Source organism: Neofelis nebulosa, chromosome 6 (genome assembly GCF_028018385.1).
Source record: "Neofelis nebulosa isolate mNeoNeb1 chromosome 6, mNeoNeb1.pri, whole genome shotgun sequence".
Lineage (NCBI taxonomy): Eukaryota > Metazoa > Chordata > Mammalia > Carnivora > Felidae > Neofelis > Neofelis nebulosa.
This window is the reverse complement of record NC_080787.1, coordinates 123,572,953-123,597,770: the sequence shown is the minus strand read 5'-3', so window position 1 is coordinate 123,597,770 and position 24,818 is coordinate 123,572,953. Positions and strand designations below refer to the sequence as shown.

The window sequence follows — 24,818 nt, the reverse complement described above, 5'->3', positions numbered from 1 at the left end:
TGCTTCTTCCATATTTTTAAGCAATGCGTGTTGCCATTCCACTAAAGAATTATTATAATAGGGGCGCCTGGGTGGCTCAGTCGGTTAAGCGTCCGACTTCGGCTCAGGTCATGATCTCGCGGTCCGTGAGTTCAAGCCCCGCGTCGGGCTCTGTGCTGACAGCCCAGAGCCTGGAGCCTGTTTCAGATTCTGTGTCTCCCGCTCTCTGACCCTCCCCCATTCATGCTCTGTCTCTCTCTGTCTCAAAAATAAAATAAATGTTAAAAAAAAAATTAAAAAAAAAAGAATTATTATAATATTACATTAACTATATTTCCCAAACATATGTTTCCCAAATCTTGTATATTTCCTGATACAGTGGGTTTGTGTTTATCTGGATGTAGACTTGTAACAGTCGTCGATTTACCGACTCTTCTCTGACATTTATTATAGCTTGTACATATTGGAGCAAAATTTATGTTTGTGGCAGGAATGTTTGTCTCAGGAGGAGTTACAGTTCTCTTTGGGTAAGTCATGCTCTGATCTGTTTGGGAGCTTGAACAGATTTCATAATTTATCTTCAGCTTAAAATGTTAATGAATTCTTTAAATCAGTCCGTCCCATTGATTATCTGTTGAGGGCTCAGCGTGTAGCTATTGGGTGATTTAGAGGATGGGACTAATGAAGGACAGAGTCTTCTAAGGGCTGAGCATTAAGTGGCTTCTGAATCTGTTCATTAGGACTGCTATGAGTGGGAGTGACAGAAACTTAACCCACTTTTCGGAGTCACAGATACATTTTGCCTCGAGCAGAGAAAGTGAAATAAAGAATGAGCTGGAGAACATCAGGACACACATATTAAAATACTGCCATCGGAAATCTATCTCAAGCTCCCAGTTTTGCTTTCCTCTTCTTGTGCTTTGTTCATGGACAAGCTGTCTGCTTGTGGTGGCAAGAATTCTCCAGCAGCTCCCAGAGGAAGAGAATGCCACTTTTCCTGGAATTCCAGGAGATTCACAGGATGGAGCCCCTGGCTTGATCTTTGTTGGTGACCTATCCCTGCATCAAGGTTAATGCAGGGGAGGGGGTACTCTGATTGGCCAGGCTTGAGTCATATGCTCACTTCAGAATGGTTCCCTCCATTGCTATTTCCAGGAAAAGGGAAAATAGAGGCAAAATAGCTGTGGAAATTCTTAAGCTTAAGAATCCTTAAATCAGCAGCCTAGTGGCAAATAATATAGATGAGCCTACACAGCTTCTTGGGGAACATAGGAGAAGGAAGAGTGCTGTAAGATTATGATGAAGTAAGCTAGGAAGCCTTCGTGTCAAACTAAGTGGTTTTTTTTTTTTTTTTTCATCCTTTTCCTTTTTCTATTTTTTGGCAGGGGAAGGGGCATGGTCTTCTATTTTCTGCCCCACCCCCCTTTTTCCCCCCCAAGGTTTGAGTCCTACCACTGAGGGATACCTGAAACTAAGAAGTCTTTCTTTTGTATGTGTTCTGGTCAGAGTGATTCTACATATCTCAGAGAAACTAATTTAGTGTTACCATTTAAACGGCCAGTTGCATCAGAAAAGGGCGACTAAACTGTCATTATGAATCAAATGGTTACCCATCTCCCCCCCCCCAAAAAGAGACTTCCCTTTGTATAATAAAGCAATTGAAAACATTCATATTCTGAAGAGATTTATTATAATAACTGTGTGAGATACTACTCTTTTCAGTGAGTAGCGGTAAAAAGGAAAACAACAACAACGACGACGACAAACCAACTTGGCATTTGAGAATTGTCTTGTTCTTTTTTAGTGTGTTGGACCAAGTTCCAGAAGGACCAGTATTTACCGCTATGTGTTTTCTAGTGAGAATAGCAGACGCAGTCAGCTTTGCGGCAGCAATAACTGCGTCTTTTTCTATTCTTGCAAAGGCTTTTCCAAACAGTGTGGCCACGGTGTTGGTATGTATTTTGCGCGTTTTTCCTGTTTTCCTTTTAGCGTAGGCTAAAGTATTTGTTTGCCCTTCCAAGTTAAAGCTGAAATCCATTCTTCTAGACCTGCCCTTTTTTTTTTTTTTCTTTTCTATTTTCTGTGTTTTGGTTACCTTTTACCCCAATTACTGCTTCTAGCAGCGGGCTGTCACTGAACATACCATTAGTCTTATTTAGGTCTCTTCCTGGGTTTAGAGTCTACCACTTAAAAGAACAACACCTGTCCAGTAGTATTTTGTTGTCTCTCCATAGCCCAGATTGTGGCTGAGCTGCCGGAGGCATTCCTTTGCTTTAGAAAAGTCATCCCTAGTGGCCACTTGAGTATATGCTGATGTCCTTCCTCTACTCTTCCCAGATTCATGGAAGGAATCTTAGAGATCTTAAAGCCTTTCCCTGCCTCTGTGCCGTTTGCCGAGTGCTTTCTTATTTTCCCCCCAACCCAGAACTTGGTAGCATTGTATTAACATAATATATTGGCTAGGTGCCTGGACGCCTGGCATTGGTGACGTACCAGATTTCTGTCCCAGCTCTTGGCTACTGCCTCCTTCACCCCAAGCGGGCTCTCTCCTGCCTGTCTCCTCTGGACCCATGCATTTCTGAAGGACGTGTGGTTTGCATAGTAGACCAAATGCAGCCCTCCCAACAAATAATTGTCCTTGAGACTTCAGGGCCTCATCGGCTTAGTACCAAGAATTTCCTCCTTTGCCCATATTAATACTATAGCTTTGGCCATTAAGTACACTATTTGCTGTGGAGATCGTTATTTACTCCCATTTTAATTAAATATCTATATCTACGGCCGGCTAGCTAGCTGCTTAGGTTTATTTTGGGTTGTACAGCCCTGTGGCACGCAGCGGTGGCCACTGTGATAGGTGTACTGCTTACATTTCCCAGAAACAACATTTCTCAGAAAGGGTTCTGGAGAACATGAGCCCATTGACATGCTCTGTAAAATAAGGTTTTGTGGGTAAAATGTTTGGAGCATATGTCCCTTCCAACTTAGAAACATCCAGTTCACGGGAGTGTATTAAGACTCCGAGAAATCCTGTAGTAAAGATATTTTCCCCAACTCAATTTGACTATGGCCACACTTTTTAACTCTTAAAGAGCTGCTGTTCTGTGGAAGACTCTGGAAGGTGCTGCCCAAGAAACTCCTATGACGATGACAGGAGTCCATTTGATTTTCTGATCGACAGGGGAAATTAATGTTGCCGTACTGAGTTTCTGTATAAAAACTGTGGCCAAAAACTGACACCCTAACACGGTGGTTGTTCTGGATGGCTTCATGGTGATTACATGGAGAATTCCTGTAATTCTTTAGGAAATTGAAAGTTACCAGTGGAGTACTTTCGTGTCCTCTCTGAGGTCTGAGGGAGGATGTGAGGTTGCAAACCACAGTCTCTGTTTAACACCCCTAAAGACTACATTGATTTAAAATGGCACAATTTCTGTAAGAGTTTTTTAATGGTAAAATATTTTCCATAACACCGTTTTGTTTATTTTAATTTTAATAAACGCCTTCTACATGGTACAAAATTCAAAAGTTATAAAAAGAAATAGAGGATATAGTGAATATATTCTATATGTTACTTTTCCTCAAGCTTCATAGACCCACCTGTTGTCCAGGCATCCAGTCCAACATCGTTCTCCCAGAAGGCAACAGGGATTATCGGTTCCTTCTAGAGTGATTCCATGTGTGTATGAACATGTATGTACACGCTCACACAAGTGCACACACACACGCAGGGCATGATTCCTTCCCCCCTTTGTTTTCTTTACACTCGTGGTCGCATACTCTCTATGCTGTTCAGAACCTGGCTGATATGCTAACAATGAAACCATCTTGGAGATCTTTCTATGCCTATGGGTGAAGAGTTTCTTACTCTTTACCTCCCTTTCGTAGCAGTATACGATACTTCACTAGATGGAGGTAACATACATCCATAGTTCCTTCAAATTGTCAATGAATATTTAGATTGTCTACGTATTTTCCTGGGGCAAACAGTGCTATAACACACAAGCTTGTGCATGCACCATGTCACATCTTTACGGTTCCCCATATAAATTCAACTCCCAGAATGGCATTCTGGGCCAGAGAGTATGTGCGTTTGTAATATTGATAGATTTGCCAAATTACCCTCCTGTGTTCACTCACCAGCCGTGTCCAAACGTGCTTCTTTCCTCACTTTCCTGCCAGCGGAGTGTTTGATGGGTGATGGGTAAAAATTGTTATCTTGTGGTTTAACCGTTTACTTTTTTTTTAAAGTGAGGGTGAGCTTTCTTTTACATGCCTGAGATGTGTTTGCATTTTCTTTCACGTGTCAATAGTCTGTTTGTAGCATTTGCTCATTTTCCTATTGGGTTGTTCATTTTTCCCCCATTGATTAGTATTAGCTCTTTTGATATATTTGGGGAAATTAGTCCTTTGTCAGTATTGTTTTTTTTTTTTTTTTTTTTACTATTCTTCATTTGTCTTTTTTATGTGCTTAACATCCATAGTTTTTTCACATTTTCATGTAATCAGATTTATGATTCTTCTGTGTCTTCTGAGTTTTATGTCATAATTAGAAAAACTTCCCCACCATAAAAAAAAAAAAAACCTCCTCCCATATTTTATTTTTCTAGTACTTCTGTGGTTTCAATATGCATGTTTAAAGTTTTGGTTCATCTTGGGTTTGGGTGTGTAAATTGTGAAGTGGATAGCCTTTTTTTCAATTAGCGTCCATTAGATCTTTATTTGTGAATTCTTCAAACCAACTGTATTGACTCAATTCTCTTTTTTTCCCCCATTTTTAGGGAAGTCTTGAGATTTTTTCTGGCCTGGGACTAGTGTTAGGGCCCCCTTTAGGTGGCTTCTTGTATCAATCCTTTGGCTATGAGGTGCCTTTTATCTTTCTGGGATGCATAGTTCTGCTGATGGTACCACTCAACATGTACATTTTACCTAATTATGGTAAGACTGCATTTATTACTCACTTTAAGAATCTTAAATTGAAGTATTTTTATACATGTATAGGGGACCAAGTTAACAATACTCACTTTCATCTTGTATGCTCCATGGTAGATTTCTAGAGTACCCTGAAAGAGCTGATTCTCTTTTGAGAAATGTTGCTGTAGGTAGTTTATGTGAATTTCTATATGTTACAGTTTTTTTTCTGACCTTTAGAACTAACGAATATTTAATTCCTTGTCATAAAACATCACCATATAAAGTGTCCACCAGAGGTGTTCTTGGACCTAATTAAATATTTCAGAATGACGAGTTACCAAGGGCCACACATGGCACTGTCTTCCTGGAAGGCCACCAGACGGGAGGGCAAGGCCTCACCTTCTCCCCAGTGGTCCTCCCAGCTGCCTGTGCAGCACAGCCCAAGTACAAGGACACAGGGCCACATCAGGGAGTAATGGGGGTCACTCTGGCTTCAAACCTTCACACCGCATAAGAGTCAGCCTATCCTGTAACAACTCCCTGGACATAGCTCTCAGGATCACCACGAGGGACGCGCCGGGTACAAGAGTCAGAACACTCAGGGAGGCACAAATCATGGTGCGCAGGTTCACGTACAGTTTCTTCTGTACCAGGCAAGGGTTATTCTCACTGTAAGCAAGATTGCCTAGTGACATAGCTGGCATTTTACACTTATCCGATGACGAAGGGAACAGAGCTAGAGAGCTAGCTTGAAGGCTAGAGAGGAGAGAGCCAGAGAATGTTTCTAGAGAGGCACCACCGTGCTGAAACACGTAAGACGGTGGTTTCTACTTGTGAGAAGTACAACTACTTCTTCTACTGTGGTTTCTGTGGTTGAGCGTCCTGGTTGCTTGGTTCACAGATGAACAATGGACCGATAATCAAGACACTGACACCAGGTCACATTGTCACGGAGCAGGGAAAAGAGTCACGTTCGCCCTCTACCACACTGTATGGGGGAAAGACTGTGTTTATTAATTAATGGTAGGGCAGGGTATTTAGAACTTGTGTGATTAGGCACTGGACCGGCCCCGATATCTGTTTCTCCTGGAGTCCTGGCCTGCTCCCCTCGCCTCCTCCCTCCCCCGACAATCTTTTGCGGCCCCCTCTGGTTGCCACCAGCCTAGTTACTTGATGGTCACTTCTCTTCATTTCTGTTAATCCTCAACTAAAATCTCCCGGCATTGTCATTGAACTCAACAAAGTCCCAGTTAGCTATATTTTTATGAACAAGCTTTTTGGCAAACACTCTGGTTATCTATGGAAGGACCTTCTATTTAGATTGAATGGAAAAAACTGGTATTAGTAAAAAGATCTCTGAGATTGATAATGTAAAGCATGTAAGTATAGATTTAGGTGTTCTCATTAAGGAGTACTTTTTAAAATTAGTGTTTTGGGAGGCACCTGGGTGGCTCAGTTAGTTGAGAGCCCAACTCTTGATGTCGGCTCAGGTCGTGATCCCAGGGTGTGGGATCGAGCCCTACATCGGGCTCCACTCTGAGCGCAGAGCCTGCTTCGGAGTCTCTCTCCCTTTCTTTCTCTGCCCCTTCCCGATTCACACATGCACTCTCTTTCTCTCTCTCAAAAATGAATACGTAAATATTTTTAAAAATGGTTCATTAAAAAAATAAAAAAGTTGGGGCGCATGGGTGGCCATGAAGTCGGTTAAGCATCCGACTTCAGCCAGGTCACGATCTCGCGGTCCGTGAGTTCGAGCCCCGCGTCAGGCTCTGGGCTGACGGCTCGGAGCCTGGAGCCTGTTTACGATTCTGTGTCTCCCTCTCTCTCTCTGCCCCTCCCCCGTTCATGCTCTGTCTCTCTCTGTCCCAAAAATAAATAAAAAACGTTGAAAAAAAAAAAATAAAAAATAAAAAAGTTAAATAAAATTAGTGTTTTGGGAGAGCTTATGGAGAGAAGCCTGACAATTAAATTGTCTTTTATTTTGATGATATTGGCAGAATTTTGTGTCCTACAAGTTCTACCCCACTCCTTTACCGCATTCCAGACTCGTAGCCAACATGATTCTAGAGTCAACTTTGGTCCCTCCCTCTCTCTCATCCTTTGTATCTGTGCATCAAGTCCCCTCTCCTGTACTGCTCTAAAGAAATATTTCTAAAGCACAGTCATGGACGTGCCAATCCTCTTATTAAAAATCTGTAAATCTATGAAATGTGAGCCCTATCCTGAAAGCTGTGAGGAAGCTGTTGTGAGATCCCAGTAGAGGAGTCACATGATCTGAAACTTGTCCCTTTCGCATCCACTCTAATCCCTCCTCATCCTTCAAAACTTAACTTGTATTACCTCTTCCGGGAAATCCTTCTGAAGCTTCTCGGTCATTGGAATAAATGCTCAGTAAGTAGTGCTGCAGTGATCAGCATGCTTCCTGCCCCTTCACACCTGAGGGGTTCCCTATTTCCCTCCCCTGCTTCCTCGCCTCTACCAGTAGCTTCCTGTGGCAGGCCAGGTCAACCAGGGGGGTCATGTCTCTCTCAAAGCACATGTCAGAATTGTGGGGAGCAGAGAGAGTAATTGAGTAGCTTGGAAAAGCTCCTCATCTGTCTCTTAAAGCAGATGATCAGCCTAGGTTTTCATTACTTGGGCTTCTGCAACAGTTTAATTAAACTCATTATGTATTTGTTGCTATGGACGTTCTTATGTACTCTCATTATGATTTCTCATCTTTCCCACTTTGGATTTAGAGAAGGGGACCATTTCTGCCATAATAATTTATCTTACAGCATAAATCCATAATACCTTTTATATGCAAGTAAATATAACCAATTCAAGTTGATCTTTTATAATTTATATCTTAAAGGTGACTAATGAACATCTTTAATAAACAGTTCAAAATACTCACCAAATGGAGTCTCCTTGCTGGCCCTACTGCACCGAGCCAGATGCTAGTGCTTGTCCCCTTTCTAAGTCTGTGCACTTTCTGTGGTTGAGCGTCGTGGACTGTATTTAGCATTGAATATTTGGCTAACAATTAAGAAACTGACATCATGGTTTAACCTTTATCCCTCGTATCCTGACAAAGTCTAAATGTAGCACTTAAAATACTTGAACAAAGTCTTTGTGTTTCTTTGAATTTGTTCCATGCTAGATCATTATTCACCAAGAATTAAGTAATGAAGCATGGTGGGTGTTTTTGGAGAAATGAGAGCATAACAGGGGCTAATCCTCACCCTCAAAGATCTTCCTTACCCAGACCTGGCCAGTATCATCTCTGGCCTGGCACTCCAACAGCCTCCTAACTGGTCCTCTTGTCTCCATTCTCCACAAGGCCACAGAGAGGTCTCTTTAAACCACAGATCTCATTCCTACCCCTCGGTTAGAATCTGTAGTGATTTCTCAGGCCTGTTAGCATGTTTTACAAAGTCTTGCATAACATGCTTCTGCAGTATGATCTCTCTCTCCACCATGCTGCTGTCCCCTACTCTAATCTCCATCCTCTAGCTTTGCTTCTCTTCTTCCATGTCCTTCAAACTCAGAATAGTTTTCCTCACTGCTGAGTCTTGGAACGTACCATTCCTGGAATAATATGCCTGGATTATTCTTTCCTCCTTCTTTGCTTGCTCATCTTAAGCTCATGCTTTGGGCACCAACTTAGATATTACTACTTGAGGAAAGCCTCCTTTATATGGCTTTCTCTGTTTTTGTTGTTGTTGTTGTTTGTTTTTGTTTTTGTTTTATTTTAGCCAACTATCTGCTGTGCCTTGAAAGATTCCCTCCTAGTTCCATCCTTTTTCTCTCCACTCTTTACTGTAACTTCTCTGTGAGAACAGGGTCTGAGCTTGTCTTCTTTGTCTTTGTCTGCCCAGCATTTTGCATGGTACCTGACTCAGCAAAGATATGGCTCAGTAAATTAACGGGAAGACAGGAAAATCACCAGACAATAGTAAACAATGTAAAATGAAATGTGGTTTAGTTGCTAAAAGGTAGGGTACAGAGCAGAAGTGCAGTAGGAAACAGAGGAAGGTAAGATTTGTGGAATGATTAGGGCCAGAGCCAGACCTCACAGAGTGAATAGAATTTGAAAAATTAGCAGGAGAAAAAGAAAGGAATCATAGCATGTGACTGGAGGCTTGGATACAACAGTTCCTGTTGCTGGGAACAGTAAAGAATCTGGGTTACTGCAAGGGGGATGCTAGAAGTGAGGTCCGTGCTCAGTTGACCTTGAATGCCCATGTGATTGATGCATGATTCAGTAACACCCTTCTCAATCTGGTGTTTTCTTTGCCATCAGGAAAAAAAAAAAAAATTTGTCTGTGCCCTTTGATGAACTCAGATTTCTCCCTTCCTTGATAAAGCTTCTGGCTCTTCCCATGCACCAAATCTAACTTCATATAGTCTCTGTCTCATTGGGGGGAAGGCCTCAACTTGCTTCAGAGTTATAACCTATAACCGAAGACCCCCTCTTCTCCTCACACTCTGATTCCAGTGGATTCTTTATCAATTTGAGAAATTGTCTTTAAGAAGACTGAATGTGGCTTCTAGGTGTGAAAAATTTATACGCAAATGCACACAATATGCAATTTTAGGCAAACTCAGAGGTGCAGTTATTTTGATTACCAGATAAAAGATGGCCTTACCAATTTCACTTTTCCAAATAGGTTAGAATTTTAATTACTCTTTTTTGGATTTTTTACCCTTAGACTCTGATCCAGGTGAGCACTCATTCTGGAAACTCATCACGTTACCCAAGATTGCACTTATAGCCTTCGTCATCAACTCCCTCAGCTCGTGTTTTGGCTTCCTTGATCCTACTCTGTCTCTCTTTGTTCTGGAGAAGGTGAGTAGCCTGCTTGTCAGAGAGCTCTGCACTGTAGAAGGTGGGTGCACTTGCTTGCTCTGGGGCCCCACTCTGTAGAAAGACTCCGAGTGGCTGTGAGGAGACAGAATGAGATCTACACCCCAACACAGCCTGTCCCCTCCCTCTGTGACATCCCTTTCACCAGGGGTCTGATTCAGGGCAAGTGAAAGAAGCTTTTCACCGAGTGGCCCAAACATTGGTCTCCTTTTCAAGGTCTTGCTTGAGTCATCACATGTCTGGCTTGGGAATTATCCTGAGTGCTTGACAAGGACACTTTACCTCTACTTGTTTGAATTCCAGTGAAGCATTTGGGGTACTCCGTAGCTCATTTAATGTTCTTCACTAACAGGTCCCCTGTGGGTCCACTTACTTTTTAGGCTGTTACGTATAATTGAATGACTATGGAATATATTAATCTGGGATGGTAGAAAGGAACCGAGATGACGACTTCTTCTTCTTCTTCTTCTTCTTCTTCTTCTTCTTCTTCTTCTTCTTGTTCTTCTTCTTCTTCTTGTTCTTCTTCTTCTTCTTTTTCTTTTTTTTAGTACTGGAAAATAAATTCTGAATGTAAAGGGTTGTTGTAGAGATTTGCTCTTAGATATTTCTTTTCCTTCTCTTCTTTTTTTAATTTAGAGAGAGAGGTTAGAGCACGAGTGAGGGAGAAGGGCTGAGGGAGGGAGAGAATCTTTAGCAGTTTCTGTCCTCAGTGCATAGCCTGAAGTGGGGCCCAGTGTGGGGTTCAATCCCCTGACCCTGGGATAATGATCTGAGCTAGAGTCGGAGGCTTAACCGGCTGAGCCACCCAGGCACCCCACTCTTAGATATTTCTGAAAAAAGGATTATCAATGATGTGATAAAGTATATGACCAACTCTGGTAGTTAATTATACTGAAGGATTAACATGTGTTTATCGAGGTAGAAATCTAATTGTGGCCCATGCTGACTTTATGTGAGGTACTGGAATTAAAAAAGCAGTTACCAGAAACACAACTCCTCAACGGCACTAGGGACGGTTTTGTGTTTGTGAAATATCCAAAAAGATAAACGTGGACACTGTCATTTTGGTGCCTTGCCCAAGGCTTAGAAAATAATATAATATCTTGTTTAAGCAGTGAGCATCCATAAGGTAACAAGAAACATATTTTGTGTTTATGAGGACACACTCCAGTCACATCAACAGTGTATCTCTCCAGGAGTCATTTTTGTATCTTCTTAAGAATTTCTGCCCACATGAGGAAAAAATATCTTAGCCAATGTCTGGTAAATCCCAGTTGCACATGTCTATTTCATAAAAAATCTTTACAAGTGTCATTTTCTAAATACACTGAGAAATACATCTTTGAGGGGCACCTGGGTGGCTCAGTCGGTTGAGCGTCCGATTTCGGCTCAGGTCATGATCTCACGGTTCGTGGGTTTGAGCCCCGCCTCAGGCTCTGTGCTGATGGCTCAGAGCCTGGAGCCTGCTTCAGATTCTGTGTCTCCCTCTCTCTCTGCCCCTCCTCTGCTCATGCTCTATTTCTCTCTGTCTCAAAAATAAATAACACATTAAAAAAAATTTTTAAAAAAATATATCTTTGAGTTTTCCTGTTTTTTTATAGAAAGTTTTTTTATCCTATTGCCATTCTTCTGACTTTACATCATTGTTTGAATTGACAGTTCACTGTCCAGTTACTGGTGACCCAGCCTTTTAGGCTGCAAGGGCTCCATGCTGTCTTGACCAGTTATAAAACCGGAAGAAGACATCTCTGACTGTTTTCTTCCTCCTCGTATCTTTCAGGGACTAATTTGTCATAAAGTTGTTGAAATGTACATGGACTCCTATATAAATCTCATGTGCTTACTTAAGAAAATCAGTTAAGGAAATTAAGGAAATGAAAACAACTCAGTTAACCAAAGAAAGGTGTTTGTATCATGCTGGTAATAGTAACAATATCACAGAGTGATGTGGTTAACTTACTGTTTTAAAAGCCTTTTGTAAAGTGTCATACCATGTAATTCTTTAAATTAGATATTAACATCCCTTTGAAATGGATAGAATAGATATTATCCTCCGGGTTTTTCACATCAGTATACTGCAGTCCATGGACAGTAAGCATCGCCTAGTTGCTTATTACAAATCAGATTCTCTGGTCCCATCTCATACCTTTTGAATCAGAAATTCTAGGTCTGAAGCCTAAGAACCTTTTTGTTTTTTTCCATCCCTTGAACCAAAGCATGTTAGCACTTGGATCCAACTAAGAAACCCTTTTAACAGGTTCTCTGGGAGGTGCCTCGGTGGCTCAGTCAGTTAAGGGACCAACTGTTGATTTCTGTTCAGGTCATGATCTCAAGGTTCAAGCCCTGTGTCTGGCTCTGTGCTGCTTAGGATTCTCTCTCTCTCTCTCTCTCTCTCTCTCTCTCTCTCTCTCTCTCTCTCTCTCCCTCTCTCTCTGTCCCTCCCCTGCTCTCATGCTCGCTCTCTCAAAATAAGTAAACAAACATTAAAAAAAAGTTCTCTGGGTAATTCTGATGCACATAAAGTTTATGCAGCACTGGTTTAAATGTCAAAATATATGTGAAAATACTATGGTTCATAGAAACAAATTTATACGTACAATATCAAATGCTGTAAAACAAGATATCTAGGACTTTTGACCTCTGATTAGATTTTTTTCCCCCTCGTAAAGAAAAAGTAATCCATTTAAAAAAGTAAGACCAAAATTAGGGAGGATGCTAAGTGTTAATAGTGGGTTCATGGTAGATAACAAGAACTGAAGAAGTGTGTAGAAAAGATTTATGTGTGGGGCACTTGGGTGGCTCAGTCGGTTAAGTGTCCAGCTCTTGATTTTGGCTCAGGTCATGATCTCACGGTTCATGAGTTTGAGCTCTGCATCGGGCTCTGCACTGATAGCACGGAGCCTCCTTGAGATTCTCTCTCTCCCTCTCTCTCTGCCCTTCCCTGCCCATTCATTCTCTCTCTCTGTCTCAAAATAAATAAATCAACTTTTTTTTTTTTAAAAAAAAAGAAAAGATTGGGGCGCCTGGGCGGCTCAGTCGGTTAAGCGGCCGACTTCAACTCAGGTCATGATCTCACGGTCCGTGAGTTCGAGCCCCGCATCGGGCTCTGTGCTGACAGCTCAGAGCCTGGAGCCTGTTTCAGATTCTGTGTCTCCCTCTCTCTGATCCTCCCCCATTCATGCTCTGTCTCTCTCTGTCTCAAAAAATAAATAAACGTTAAAAAAAATTTAAAAAATAAATAAAGAAAAGATTTTTGTTTATGTAAAAAATGACTTAATGGTGTAACTCTAATAAAAAATTTCTTTTACAGTTTAATTTACCAGCTGGCTATGTGGGACTGGTATTCCTGGGTTTGGCACTATCCTACGCCATTTCTTCACCACTGTTTGGTTTACTGAGTGATAAAATACCAGTACGTACACTTAACCTACGTTTGGGAAACACCTTTGTGTATTTAGATTGGTGAGCTTTCCAGCTGTACTTCTGGAACTCTAGAGGTCCATTGATTAGAATTGACATTCAAATTTTTTTTAAAAATTAGCTTATTACTGTTTAATTGAGAAATAAAATTGTAAGATATTTAAAGTGTGCATCATGGTGATTCGGGATCCGAATCCATTGTGAAAGGATGTCCTCTGTCAAGTTAATTAACACAGCCATCACCTCTGTATTATCTCTCTGTTTTGTTTTTTGTTTTTTTTTTACTTGAGGGGGCGAGAACACTTAAATTGTACTATATTCAATTTTTGGAGTTGATGGAGAGGTTCCCATGTCTTCCAACCTGCCATCACTCAGAGAACATTCACTTTTAATTGCTTCTTCTGGGGAAAAGGGGTCTGTGCTAACAAGGCTGTTGAAAACTATTGGATTAGACTCTCTAAAGGATGAAACTCACTTGATGCAAAATACACGGATTGGCCTTAATAATTAGGGCAGGGGGCGCCTGGGTGGCTCAGTCAGTGGAACGTTCGATTCTTGATTTCAGCTCAGGTCATGATCTCGCGGATGGTGAGTTCAAGCCCCGCATCGGGCTCTGCACTGACAGTGCGGAGCCTGCTTGGGATTCTCTCTCTGCCCTTGCCCCACTCACGCTCTCTCTCAAAAATAAATAAGCATTTAAAAAAATAAAATAATTAGGGCAGAGTCCCTAATTAGGGCTCGGTCAGACTGAGAGGAGATAATTTAGTTTTTTTCTGTGGGAATGAAAGGAGTAGCTACATAAATGTACATTGCTTATCCTGTAGCTATCCTGATAGAAATTCCCTTCTGTTCTCCTTTGCTTAGGTCTAAACCATTCACTCCAGATGCTGGTAAACAGTACTAGTAAGTACTGTTAACCAAATACCAAGCTTCTGTGGCTTTAGTGCTTTTTACTTGTTTGCGTTTCCTCTCTTTGTTAAACTTGCATAAACATTTATCACAACCTAAATTACATAGAGATTACTTAGTAACCCAGGTGACAAAAAGCAAGTGTCTTAAACAGTGATTGGAGCTTGTTTTAAGACAGTCTTATTTAACTGAGCAGCTATTTAACTCCTAGAATTTTCAGCCTGCATTCAAGTAGTTTAAAAGGAGTAATTTTATTGGGTGCTTTTTAAATAGTGTGAATTTTTCAGGTACTGTATCTACTAGGTGGTTCCTTGCGATGACTGTGTTTTTATTTTTATTTATTTTATTTATTTAAAAAAATGTTTATATTTATTTTTGAGACAGGGACAGAGCATGAGCAGGGGAGGGGCAGAGAGAGAGGGAGACACAGAATCCAAAGCAGGCTCCATCCAGGCTCTGAGCTGTCAGCACAGAGCCCAATGCGGGGCTCAAGCTCGTCAACTGTGAGATCATGACCTGAACCGAAGTTGGACGCTCGGGGCTCAAGCTCGTCAACTGTGAGATCATGACCTGAACCGAAGTTGGACGCTCAACCGGCTGAGCCACCCAGGCGCCCCAATTTTATTTATTTTTTTAAATGTTTATTCATTTTTTGAGAGAGAGAGAGAGACAGAGAGCGAGTAAGAGAGGGGTAGAGGGAGAGAGGGAGACAAAGAATCCAAAACAGGTACCAGACTCTGAGCTGTCAGCACAGAGCCCGACATGGAGCTTGAACTCATGAACCTGAGCCTAAGTCAGATGCCTAACCGACTGAGCCATCTAGGCGCCCCAGGATGGCTGCTTTTTAAATTGTTACTTTGGGGATAGTTCATCATGTGTAAAATCTACAATACACTCCCTTCCCAAGGAATCCTTGTCCTTAGAAACTCCCTATCTTGGGGTATATTGTCTCGCTTTTCTGTTTACCATCTACCTATTTTCTCTTAAATGTAAAGTTTCATTTTCTTCGATGTATTTGGATTTTTCAATGTCAGGGCTTGTGTTCTTCAGTGATTTTTGTGTATATCCTTTGATTGTGGAGGGGCTTTACCTCTCAGGGGTTTTTCGGACTCTCCTTCTCTTTACCAGCATCTCAGGAAATGGTTTCTGGTTTTGGGAAACATAATCACAGCCGGATGCTACGTGCTCTTGGGACCTATCCCGGTCTTGCACATTCAAAGGTAATGTTTTTTCCTTCTTCTGTGTTTTTGGCTGAATAACATTAAGAATTACTACAGAAATTTTTTGTGTGCTGCTGGTATGGTTTCGTATTTTGAACCTTGTTATTTAAATAACTACCTTGATTTAGGACTCTATTGAATTGTTGGGTTGGACGGGCAGTATTCTACCTTACCAGAAGGTGGCACTGCTCCAAGCAGATAGAAAATGCATCATCACATCTGGATCAAATGCGGAAAACCGCTTCTCCCTTTGTGTTTCAATTGCACGCTTATGTGTACTTTATTTTGAAAATAGCATTTGTTGCCGCCTCCCTTTGGTTGATAGCTGTTAAAACGTGTTTTTTTTTTGTTTTTTTTTTTTCCTACTCTTTCTCAATCCTTGAGTCTGGGATCAAGTCTTTTTTTTGTTTGTTTGTTTCTGTATTATTCTTAGCATGTGGTACCGGCTCATTGGAGCTTGTTAAGGGTAATGTATTTGCTAAAATAAAGGGAGCTTAGAGCTTTTCAGCTGGTTCTGGGATCAAGTGTGACATGGAAAGGGCAAGGATTTCAGAGTCCTTCACATTTGGGTTTGCATTTGGCTTTGCCACTTACTAGGTGTGTGAACTCCGGCAAATCATTTAGCTTCCGAGAGCCTTAGTGTTCTTATCTCCAAAAAGGAGCCGATGATGGTGCTTACTTGGCAGAATATTGCTGCAAGGATTCAATGGGGGTAATGGATGTTAAGCCATTGGCACAGTGCGGGAAGTCGAGCAAATTAGTTTCCTGCCCCTTCTTTACCAGTTCCCTTCTATGCCATTTTTTTCTGTCCATTGAATTTCAAAGCCAAGTGATTGAAGGAGCAGCGTTAACATTTAACCAATTTTGAAAAGATTCCGTATGGTGATAAGAGGGCATGTGATATATGTGACCAAAGAAATTGAGGTATCGTGGTGAATTGATTCGCCACCCACCTCAAAGTGGGAGGAGCCAGAGGGTGCTGTCTCTGAATGAAGTGGGATCAGATGGGAATGAGGCCGGCGACTAGTGATGCCATCTCGGAAGCACGCTTCTCTGGGATTCAGCCTGCCCTCCTTAACTTGAGCCCCGTGTCTATCAACATGCTCACGTTGTTTTGTTTTGTTTCTTTTTCCAAAACTCTTTTGCAGTCAGCTCTGGCTGCTGGTGCTGATATTAGTCTTGAATGGCGTCTCTGCTGGAATGAGTATCATTCCAACCTTCCCGGAGATTCTCAGTTGTGCATAGTAAGTTACCTCTGTACTTGCGGAGCTGTGTTGCAAATAGCAGTGAGCATCACAGGCTTTCTTGAATTTCTCAATTTTGTAGGATGTTGGATTTTTTTTTTCCACAAGACCAAATCTTCATGATTTTATGTCACACAATATTCTGATATAAATACTGCATGCAATAATACTGTAATTGAAATGAAAATACAGTAAAACCTTGAAACATGCTTATAATCCAAAGCACTTGTATATCAAATCGAATTTCCCCTTAAGAAATGATGGAAACTCAGATGATTCGCTCCACAACCCAAAAATATTCATATAAAAATGATTATAATACTATAATACAAAATAATAAAGCACAAAATATAAAGAAAGATAAACAAATTAACCTGCACGTACCTTTGAAAACCTTCGTGGCTGGTGTGAGGGAGACGAGAGAGGAAGGTTATTGTGTAGAATGACTTTCACTATCACTAATGGAATCTCTGTTATCTACTGGCTCAATGGAATCTTGTTTTTTTTTTTTTTTTCGTGCAACTTTAACAAGGAACCTATCCAATGACACTCGCCTTTGCCTCTTTTTGAGGATTTTGAGGAAATGTGACATTGCATTGATGATCGCCCACAGTCTTGCAGTGAGAGAGAAGAATCATTGCCTCAGTTGTGATCCTGTCCCATTCATGGTCACATGCTACTCTTGTTGCAAGACAGTCGCTCATTTATCAAGTTAAAATTTGTGAGAAATGTTTGCCCGTCTTACAGAACACTCGTAGAACAAGTTACTCGCAATGCAAGGTTTTACCGTATATGGTAATATTATACAATGATAGGTAATATATGGTAATATTATACAATGATAGGTAAAATGAGTTGTGGATGGAGGCTTGGCTTGGTTGATGCCTAGGAACAGAAACACTTTTGAAAAGCTAAAGCACAACGGAAAGCCCTCAGCATTGTTTCCTTCTCATGGAGAAGGTCCATACAAGGGCACACAATGACCAGGTAAAATGATTCTAGTCCCATTTCCAGTGCGGGGTCGGGAGAGGGGGCAGCTCCCACACCACCAAGCAATTCTCCCAAACCAGCTAGGTGTCCTACAATGCAACTCCGTTCTGAGACTATCCATCTGGTGATATCATCAGATCCCACAGGTGAGGGACTCCGTCCCACAGATTGCCCTCTGCTTCAGGTGCTAGTTACAAGTTCACACGTGCTTCCGACTGACTGGCCTGTGCATCAGAGGTTCCCTTGACGACCTCCTTAGATTCAATTAATCTGCTAGAGTGACTCACAGAACTCAGGAATCCAGCGTACTCGTTAGATTCAGTGATTTGTTACAAAAGAGATGAAAGGATACGAATCAACAACCAGACAAAAAGACACAAAGAGTAACCTGAACAAAGGAACTTCTGTCCTTGTGGGTTTTGGAGCCCTGGCACACTGGCATGTGCCAAGGGTCTGGTTTACCAACTCAGCAGCTCTCTCGCCCTGTCCTTTTGGGATTTTTGTGGACGCTTACGTACTGCTGATTGGTTAAATCACTCACCATTGGCCATTGATTCCATCTCCAGCCTGGCCCCTCCTCAGAGGTGGGGGGTTCTGGTCTTGGGGTTGGAAGTTCTAACCCCTCTAATCACATGGTTGACTCTCTGGGCAACCAGCCCCCTAAAAGCCACCACATGAACATAACAAAAAAGGTACTTGAAATTGTTTTAATCACTTAGGAAATTCCAAGGGTGTTATGGGTTCTATGCTGCAAACAGGAGGGAGACCATATATATATTTCTTATTATGAATCACAGTGTCGCGCCAGGTATTTGTCACTTGGCCATCGGTGTTGTTTACTAGGCATGATGGTAAAGAACACCATGTGAACTAGAGCAGGGAGGAGATACACTGGGTTGACTCAGTATTCTCTGAGGAATAATGAGTTGCCTCCGTGTTTTCTAAAAGTTGCCCATTATTCTCTTTGCATGTTCATCTCATTTTAAGAATTTCTTAGGGGCGCCTGGGTGGCTCAGTCGGTTGAGCGTCCGACTTTTGCTCCGGTCATGATCTCACGGGTTCGCGGGTTCGAGCCGCACATGGGCTTGCTGCTGTCAGCAGGGGGCCCACCTCTGAGCCTCTGTCCCCCCCCTCTCTGGCCCTCCCCTGCTCACCCTCTCTCTCTCAAAAATAAATAGAATATAAAAAAAAAGAATTTCTTAATTATATATTTTTATGAGACTTCATGCAAATGGGTCATGATTCTTAATATCATGTTTTAGATATGCAGTAAAATTATTTTTAGAAAACCATGGAGTAGAGGTAACTATGAAAATTCCTTCAGATTAGATTCGCTTTTATCTTGGAGACGGAGTGTTCTGTCTGTTGGTTTTGTTCAGATTATTCCCAGTCTCTTTAAAAAAATTTTTTTTTAACGTTTATTCATTTTTGAGAGACAGAGTGTGAACAGGGGAGGGCCAGAGAGAGGGAGACACAGAATCCGAAGCAGGCTCCAGGCTCTGAGCTGTCCACACAGAGCCCAGCACAGGGGTTTAACCCACTATCCAGGAGATCGTGACCTGAGCCAAAGTCGAACGCTTACCCCAGTGAGTCACCCAGGTGCCCCCAGATTATTCCCAGTCTCTTAATTTATTTGTCACACACTGTTCTTTGCTTTCACACAGGTTTCCCTGTCCATAACAGATCTACTCTTGTCTCTTTGCAGCGAAAATGGATTTGAAGAAGGATTAAGTACCTTGGGACTTGTGTCGGGGCTCTTCAGTGCCATGTGGTCAGTTGGGTGAGTAGCCGTTTCGTTCACACCTGCAAGATGGAAAATACTATCTGCATTTGCCTGAAGAAACTGACACCGAGAGGTCTGATGAGGTGCCCAAAGGCACTTAATTCATTTAGGGCAGAGTTGGAGTCCTAACCCCACACCCTCTGACTCCAAGATCACTGGTTTATACCAGCAGTTTAACACCTAATCAAAATGGTCCCCATATACTTTGTCTTAAGTGACCTTTCTAAGTTCCTTTAACAGGTCATGTCTCAGTATTCTTCATTTGTTTTGTTTTTATTCTTTGCTATTCCTGAGGAATAAATGTATGCTGGAACTGTAGAATATCTCAATAAATATATCCGGACTTGAGTTATTTTAAATACAATTATTGAGAACAATAGAGAGAATAATATAAGGGTTCTTTTGCGTGCATGTTACGTTTTTAAAATTTTTATGTAAGGCACCAACTTTTTAGAAGCAGTTATAATTTTAGAATTGTTTAAAAAGCGTTAAACATCATCATAAACCATTAGAATTGGTTTTGTTGCACCCAGTGCTCCGTCCAGGAATTGGCTTCCGTCTTCAGTACTTACAGTTCCAATTTAATGAAGATCTATGATTGAGGGATCATGCGGCCTTTAGGAAATAATTCTTTTTTTTTTTTTTTACACTATTGAATACGCTTTCTTCTTTTCTTAGTGCTTTTATAGGACCCACACTGGGTGGATTTCTTTATGAGAAAATTGGTTTTGAATGGGCAGCTGCTGTGCAAGGTCTTTGGGCTCTGACAAGTGTGAGTAGCCTTTTGTTTTCATCTTCCTGGCATTTGCAGAGAAGTGTGATTTGGAGCATTGGCACTAACTGCCCCTTTCATTGTGTTAAAGGGATTGGCGATGGGCTTGTTTTACCTGTGGGAGCACGCACAGAGAAGAAGGTATGGTCGGTTCTTGGGCTTATTTTTTCCCCTTTAAAAATCAGCCCTCGAAGCACCTGGGTGGCTCAGCTGGTTACCCATCAGATCTTGATCTTGGCTCAGGTCGTGATCTCACAGTTGGGTTCGTGAGTTGGAGCCCCTCGTGTGCTCTGCACTGACTCGTGGAGCCTATTTGGGTTCTGCCCCCCCCTCCCCCCGACCCTCCCCTGATCATGTGTTCTCTCTCTCTCTCTCAAAATAAGTAAACACTAGGGGCTCCTGGGTGGCTCAGTCGGTTAGGCATCCAACTTCAGCTCTGGTCATGATCTCACAGACCATGGGTTTGAGCCCCTCGTCGGGCTCTGTGCTGGCAGCTCAGAGCCTGGAGCCTGCTTCGGATTCTGTGACTCCTTCTCACTCTGCCCCTCCACCTCTCACGCTCTGTCTCTCTCTGACTCTCTCTCAAGCATAAATAAACATTACAAAAACATTAAAAAAAAAAAAAGTAAACATTAAAAAAAGAAAAGTCAGCCCAGGGCAGTGGAAAAGATATAGCCATTTTACACCCTTCCTTCAGGCAGAAGATTTCTGGGCGCTGTAAGCTTCATCACTTGGTAGATGGCATTTAAGGGGAAAGGCAGAGGTGTAGGTACTGGGTCTTTTTAAGATGAGAAATAGTAAGGTACTCCTCTTTTTCCCTTCAACGCAGATCTAAACTCCAAAATATCCTCGGCACAGAGGAAGAGCAAACTGCTCTCTTACCTGATGAAATCTAGCCTTAAGAATCCTGGATGGATACCCGTGGGGAGACTGATGGCTCCTGGCCTTGAACATCAAAGTTGAAAGGGGTTTTCTTACTATTACACATAAAACCCCACAGACCCTACCTACACCACCATCCTGAAAGTCTCAACATATTTTTGGAGAATCCTGTGTTGGGCTTTCCTGAAAAGCTGGCCCGTTGAACCAGCCATGTGTGAAACATTAAGTGTGAGAAGAGCGGTTGAGAATCAGCAAGTTTGTGTTTTTAGGTGATTGAATTTGTCCGTCAAGAGGTTATTGACCCCAGGTCTCCTGATTCCTCTGTTTACTTTTTATTCTAAGTGCACTAATTCTGTGAATATACCTTTTCTTTATTAACAGGGAAATAAATGAATTAATTTGATATGCCTCAAAGTAGTACCAAGATTTCTCAAAATGTATAGAATAGTTACTGTGAAATCAGTTTTTAAAAGGCATGCTTTATCTGGGTCCTAAGAGTTTTGTTCTTTTCAAAAGGCAAAATTCCTTCCTCCCATGCAAAAGTTGCATAGTATTCCCAGGCCCTCAGGTCTTCTAGAAGTTTCGTTTGTGTGAGAGTTACAAGAACAACCTTACTTTAGATTTTCCCTTTTGTAACGTACTTTATGAATTATGATCTGGATTTATAAACAATACTTAGTATAACATTACTCATTTCCCTTAATGTCTGTATTTCAGTTCTGTCATCTGTTTTTTGTTTTTTTGTTTTTTGTTTTTTTTTTAAACCTACTTCTGGTAGATGTATCCCATTCCCAAGCAAGTAAGCCCACAGGATTGCTTACTATATTTCAGGGAAGGGGTTTGTCTGACTTCACGTAAAATCCATGCTGTTGCTTGAAGTGGGTGAATCCCTAGTGTGTAGTTCTCATACCTTCTACTGTGTTTCCATGGTGTAGTAGCCACGTTTATCCCCCCACCCCCCATTTTTTAAATAGAAGAAGTGTATTAATTAAAAAATATTTATTGAATGACTTCTCTAAACTGACAGTCTGTGACGTGCTAGGAATTGAACTGTGATCAAAATAAACACAATCTCTGCTTTTTGGAACTTGATGGATGGACAACATATAAATAAATACCAGACTCTCCTGTTACCTTACAGAGTTGCTATTAAGGGGAAAACATGGTGATAGGAAAGAGAAAGTGGCTGGAGTCATTAGGTGTGGGGTTCTAATTTAGATAAGGCCTCTCCATGGAGGTGAGACATTTGAACTGAGACCCGAAGGATGAGAATAAGGCAGTCATCCCGAGGGAGAGCCTTCCCTAGCCCGTGCCAAAAGGGTTTGTCATGGTCAAAGATGACACTGTGGCCCATGTGGCTGAAATCTAGTAAACAGAGGATGTTAGGAAGGTAGGAAGGAACTAGCTTCTCAACAGGGGATGCCAGAATTTGATTCATGTTTCAGGAGGGCCATTGTCTAGCAATGATGGAGGGAGATCTACGGGAGCTTGGAGACACAGAGAGAGAGAGACATGAGTAGTTTGGACCATGGAGGTGGTGGCGGAGATGGAGCATAAAAGATGTGTTTGGAAGGGGAGCCAACAGGACCTGCTCATGTAGAAGGAGGGGAGAGAGGAATTTAGGGGTGACTCAAGGTTTTGGCTTGAGGATGTATGTGGGTGGATGAGAGTGCCTGTTAGTGAGATGGGGAAGAATAGGAGCAAATCAAATCCTGAAGGGGAAAAATAACCCAGGGTGGGATGCCCTGTAACAACACCACCAGAGCGAAAAAAAAAAAAAAAGAAAAGAAAAGAAAATTAAAAGGATGATGGAGATGGGATGATGGAGAGCAACCACGTGTTGGAAAATTGGCTTTAATTGCGGAAATCTTCATTGCCCTTCTCCCCCGAAGTCCTCCGTTGTGGGCACTCCAGAGGGTGGTCCAGCGCATGTGAGAAGGAGTGGCCGGTCACCCAGCCCCTGTGCCCCACTTCCCGGAGTGGAACAGGGATGGAGTGTGCCCCTGACCCGCTGCACCCCAGCGTGGGCCCAGGGGCCCAGTTTGCCGCGGAACACCTGCAGTTCCCGCCGCTGCCGCACGGGGCCGCTATTAAATCACTGTGGCGATGGATCCTGCAGCTCCCAGCTGGGGCGCTGCGACCGGGCTCGCGGGGCTCGCAGGCCACATGGCTCCGGGCCACCAGCGCTGTTGACCGTCACCGCAAAGATTCCAGGCTTTCTGGCGAGAGGTTTCTGCCCCCCTTCCCAAACACGATGCTTCCAATACCTGCCGCCGTCTACCTGTGTATTTACAGACACTTTGTGCAAAAACACCTTTGCTACTTCCTCATTTTATGATTTTGCAGATGCTAAAATAGATGACAAAAATTTAAAACCAGGAGAAAAGAGAGAGGAACTTTGATGAAAAGGTGGGTCAAAACTCTCAGGGAAATCACTGTGTGTTTATATTTTTATAGATCTGTATGCCTCTAAATGTAACAAAGACACCCAGCTTAAAAGAAACCTTTTTTTTTTTTTAATGAGACCGAATGTAGAATAATAAATAAAAGGTATCATATATACATATAGACATGCAAATTAATCCAAATGGAAAATAAAATAAGAAGGGCAAATAAAAATTCACAAATCGTTTTTCTGAAACTTTTTTTTTTTCGCCTTGATAATTGCTGGTTCACATGCGGTTGAAATAATACACAGAAATAATACAGAGACCAGGTTTGCTCCATACCCAGGTTCCCCCAGTGGTGACATCTTGCAACAGGGCGGTACAATATTAAAACCAAGATGCGGTCAAGATACACAACAGTCCCATCCTTCATGTTGTCCTTTTATAGGCATATCCGCTTCCTTCTCACCCTCACCCCCTCCTTAATCCTAGGCAAGCACTACTCTGTTCCCCAGTTCTATAATTTCATCATTTCAAGAACGTGTTCAAATGGAATCCTATAGTATGTTACCTTTTGGGATTGTTTTTTCTCATTCAGCCAAATGCTCTTTAGATCGTGTACATATTGGTAGTTAATTTCTGTATATTGATGAGTAGCATTCCATGGTATGGATATGCAGTATGTTTACTCATCCACTTAAGAACATCTGGATTGTTTCCATTTTATGATTATAAACACAAATAAACTATGCTATGAACATTCACTTGCAGGGTTCTTTTTTGTGAACACAAATCTTTACGTCTCTGGGATAAATGCCCAGGAATACAACTGCTGGGTTGTATGATACTTCATTTTTGCCCCAAATAACCCACTTATTTACATAGGAAATTTGATTTAGACAATACATGTTAAATATCATACCTTAATGTAATATTCTATTTACTTGTTTATTAATTTATCGAGATTCAGTATGTTAAATATACCCTCTTAAATCCATGTGGCAAAAGAAGTGAGTAATAATACTGCATAGCCAACTAATTTTTATTAAATACAGTTAATAAATGAGAAATAAAGAAGCAGATATCTCTATTTACGTACAATCGTATCAAAAGGGAATGATCCAAAAATGACTACTATGACAGTTACCTTTCCTTTGGTATCACTGTCATATGTCCTCAGTTTATGAGATACATGCACAGAAGAGTACATCTCAGAAACAACATAGTTAGACTGAAAAAATACCTTTCTAAGGTATGAAAAGAAACTGAAGTCTGCTTATTTAGTCTTCATTAGGAAAACTTGCAACTTTGAAATATTTGCCCTAGTTTCCTTCAGAAAATTCACAGCTTCACTTCTAATCCCAGCATATTTATAGTTTGAGTTATAGGGAATGATCTAGGAAAGCATGGTAATAACTTTTGATTTATAGTTTAGTGTGATTTTGTCATCAGTAGTAAAACAAAGTGTATTT

At 41.6% G+C, this 24,818-nt stretch overlaps 1 protein-coding gene across 4 annotated transcripts in view; it reads left to right on the top strand.

Moving 5' to 3' along the window:
* SLC18B1 (solute carrier family 18 member B1) overlaps positions 1–22,092 on the top strand; it is a 28,051-nt gene extending 5,959 nt beyond the window's left edge. For 2 of the 4 annotated variants that reach the window (XM_058735314.1, XM_058735315.1), the window contains exons 4-14: positions 433–506; positions 1,784–1,931; positions 4,758–4,914; positions 9,585–9,721; positions 13,050–13,151; positions 15,197–15,288; positions 16,437–16,532; positions 19,228–19,302; positions 19,984–20,077; positions 20,169–20,218; positions 20,907–22,092. In XM_058735314.1, the coding sequence (XP_058591297.1) occupies positions 433–506; positions 1,784–1,931; positions 4,758–4,914; positions 9,585–9,721; positions 13,050–13,151; positions 15,197–15,288; positions 16,437–16,532; positions 19,228–19,302; positions 19,984–20,077; positions 20,169–20,218; positions 20,907–20,973 (1,092 nt within the window). In that variant the 3' untranslated portion in view covers positions 20,974–22,092. The remainder of the gene's footprint in view (positions 1–432; positions 507–1,783; positions 1,932–4,757; positions 4,915–9,584; positions 9,722–13,049; positions 13,152–15,196; positions 15,289–16,436; positions 16,533–19,227; positions 19,303–19,983; positions 20,078–20,168; positions 20,219–20,906) is intronic. The other 2 variants (XM_058735316.1, XM_058735317.1) reach the window with 2 other exon arrangements.
* Positions 22,093–24,818: the final 2,726 nt, after the last annotated feature.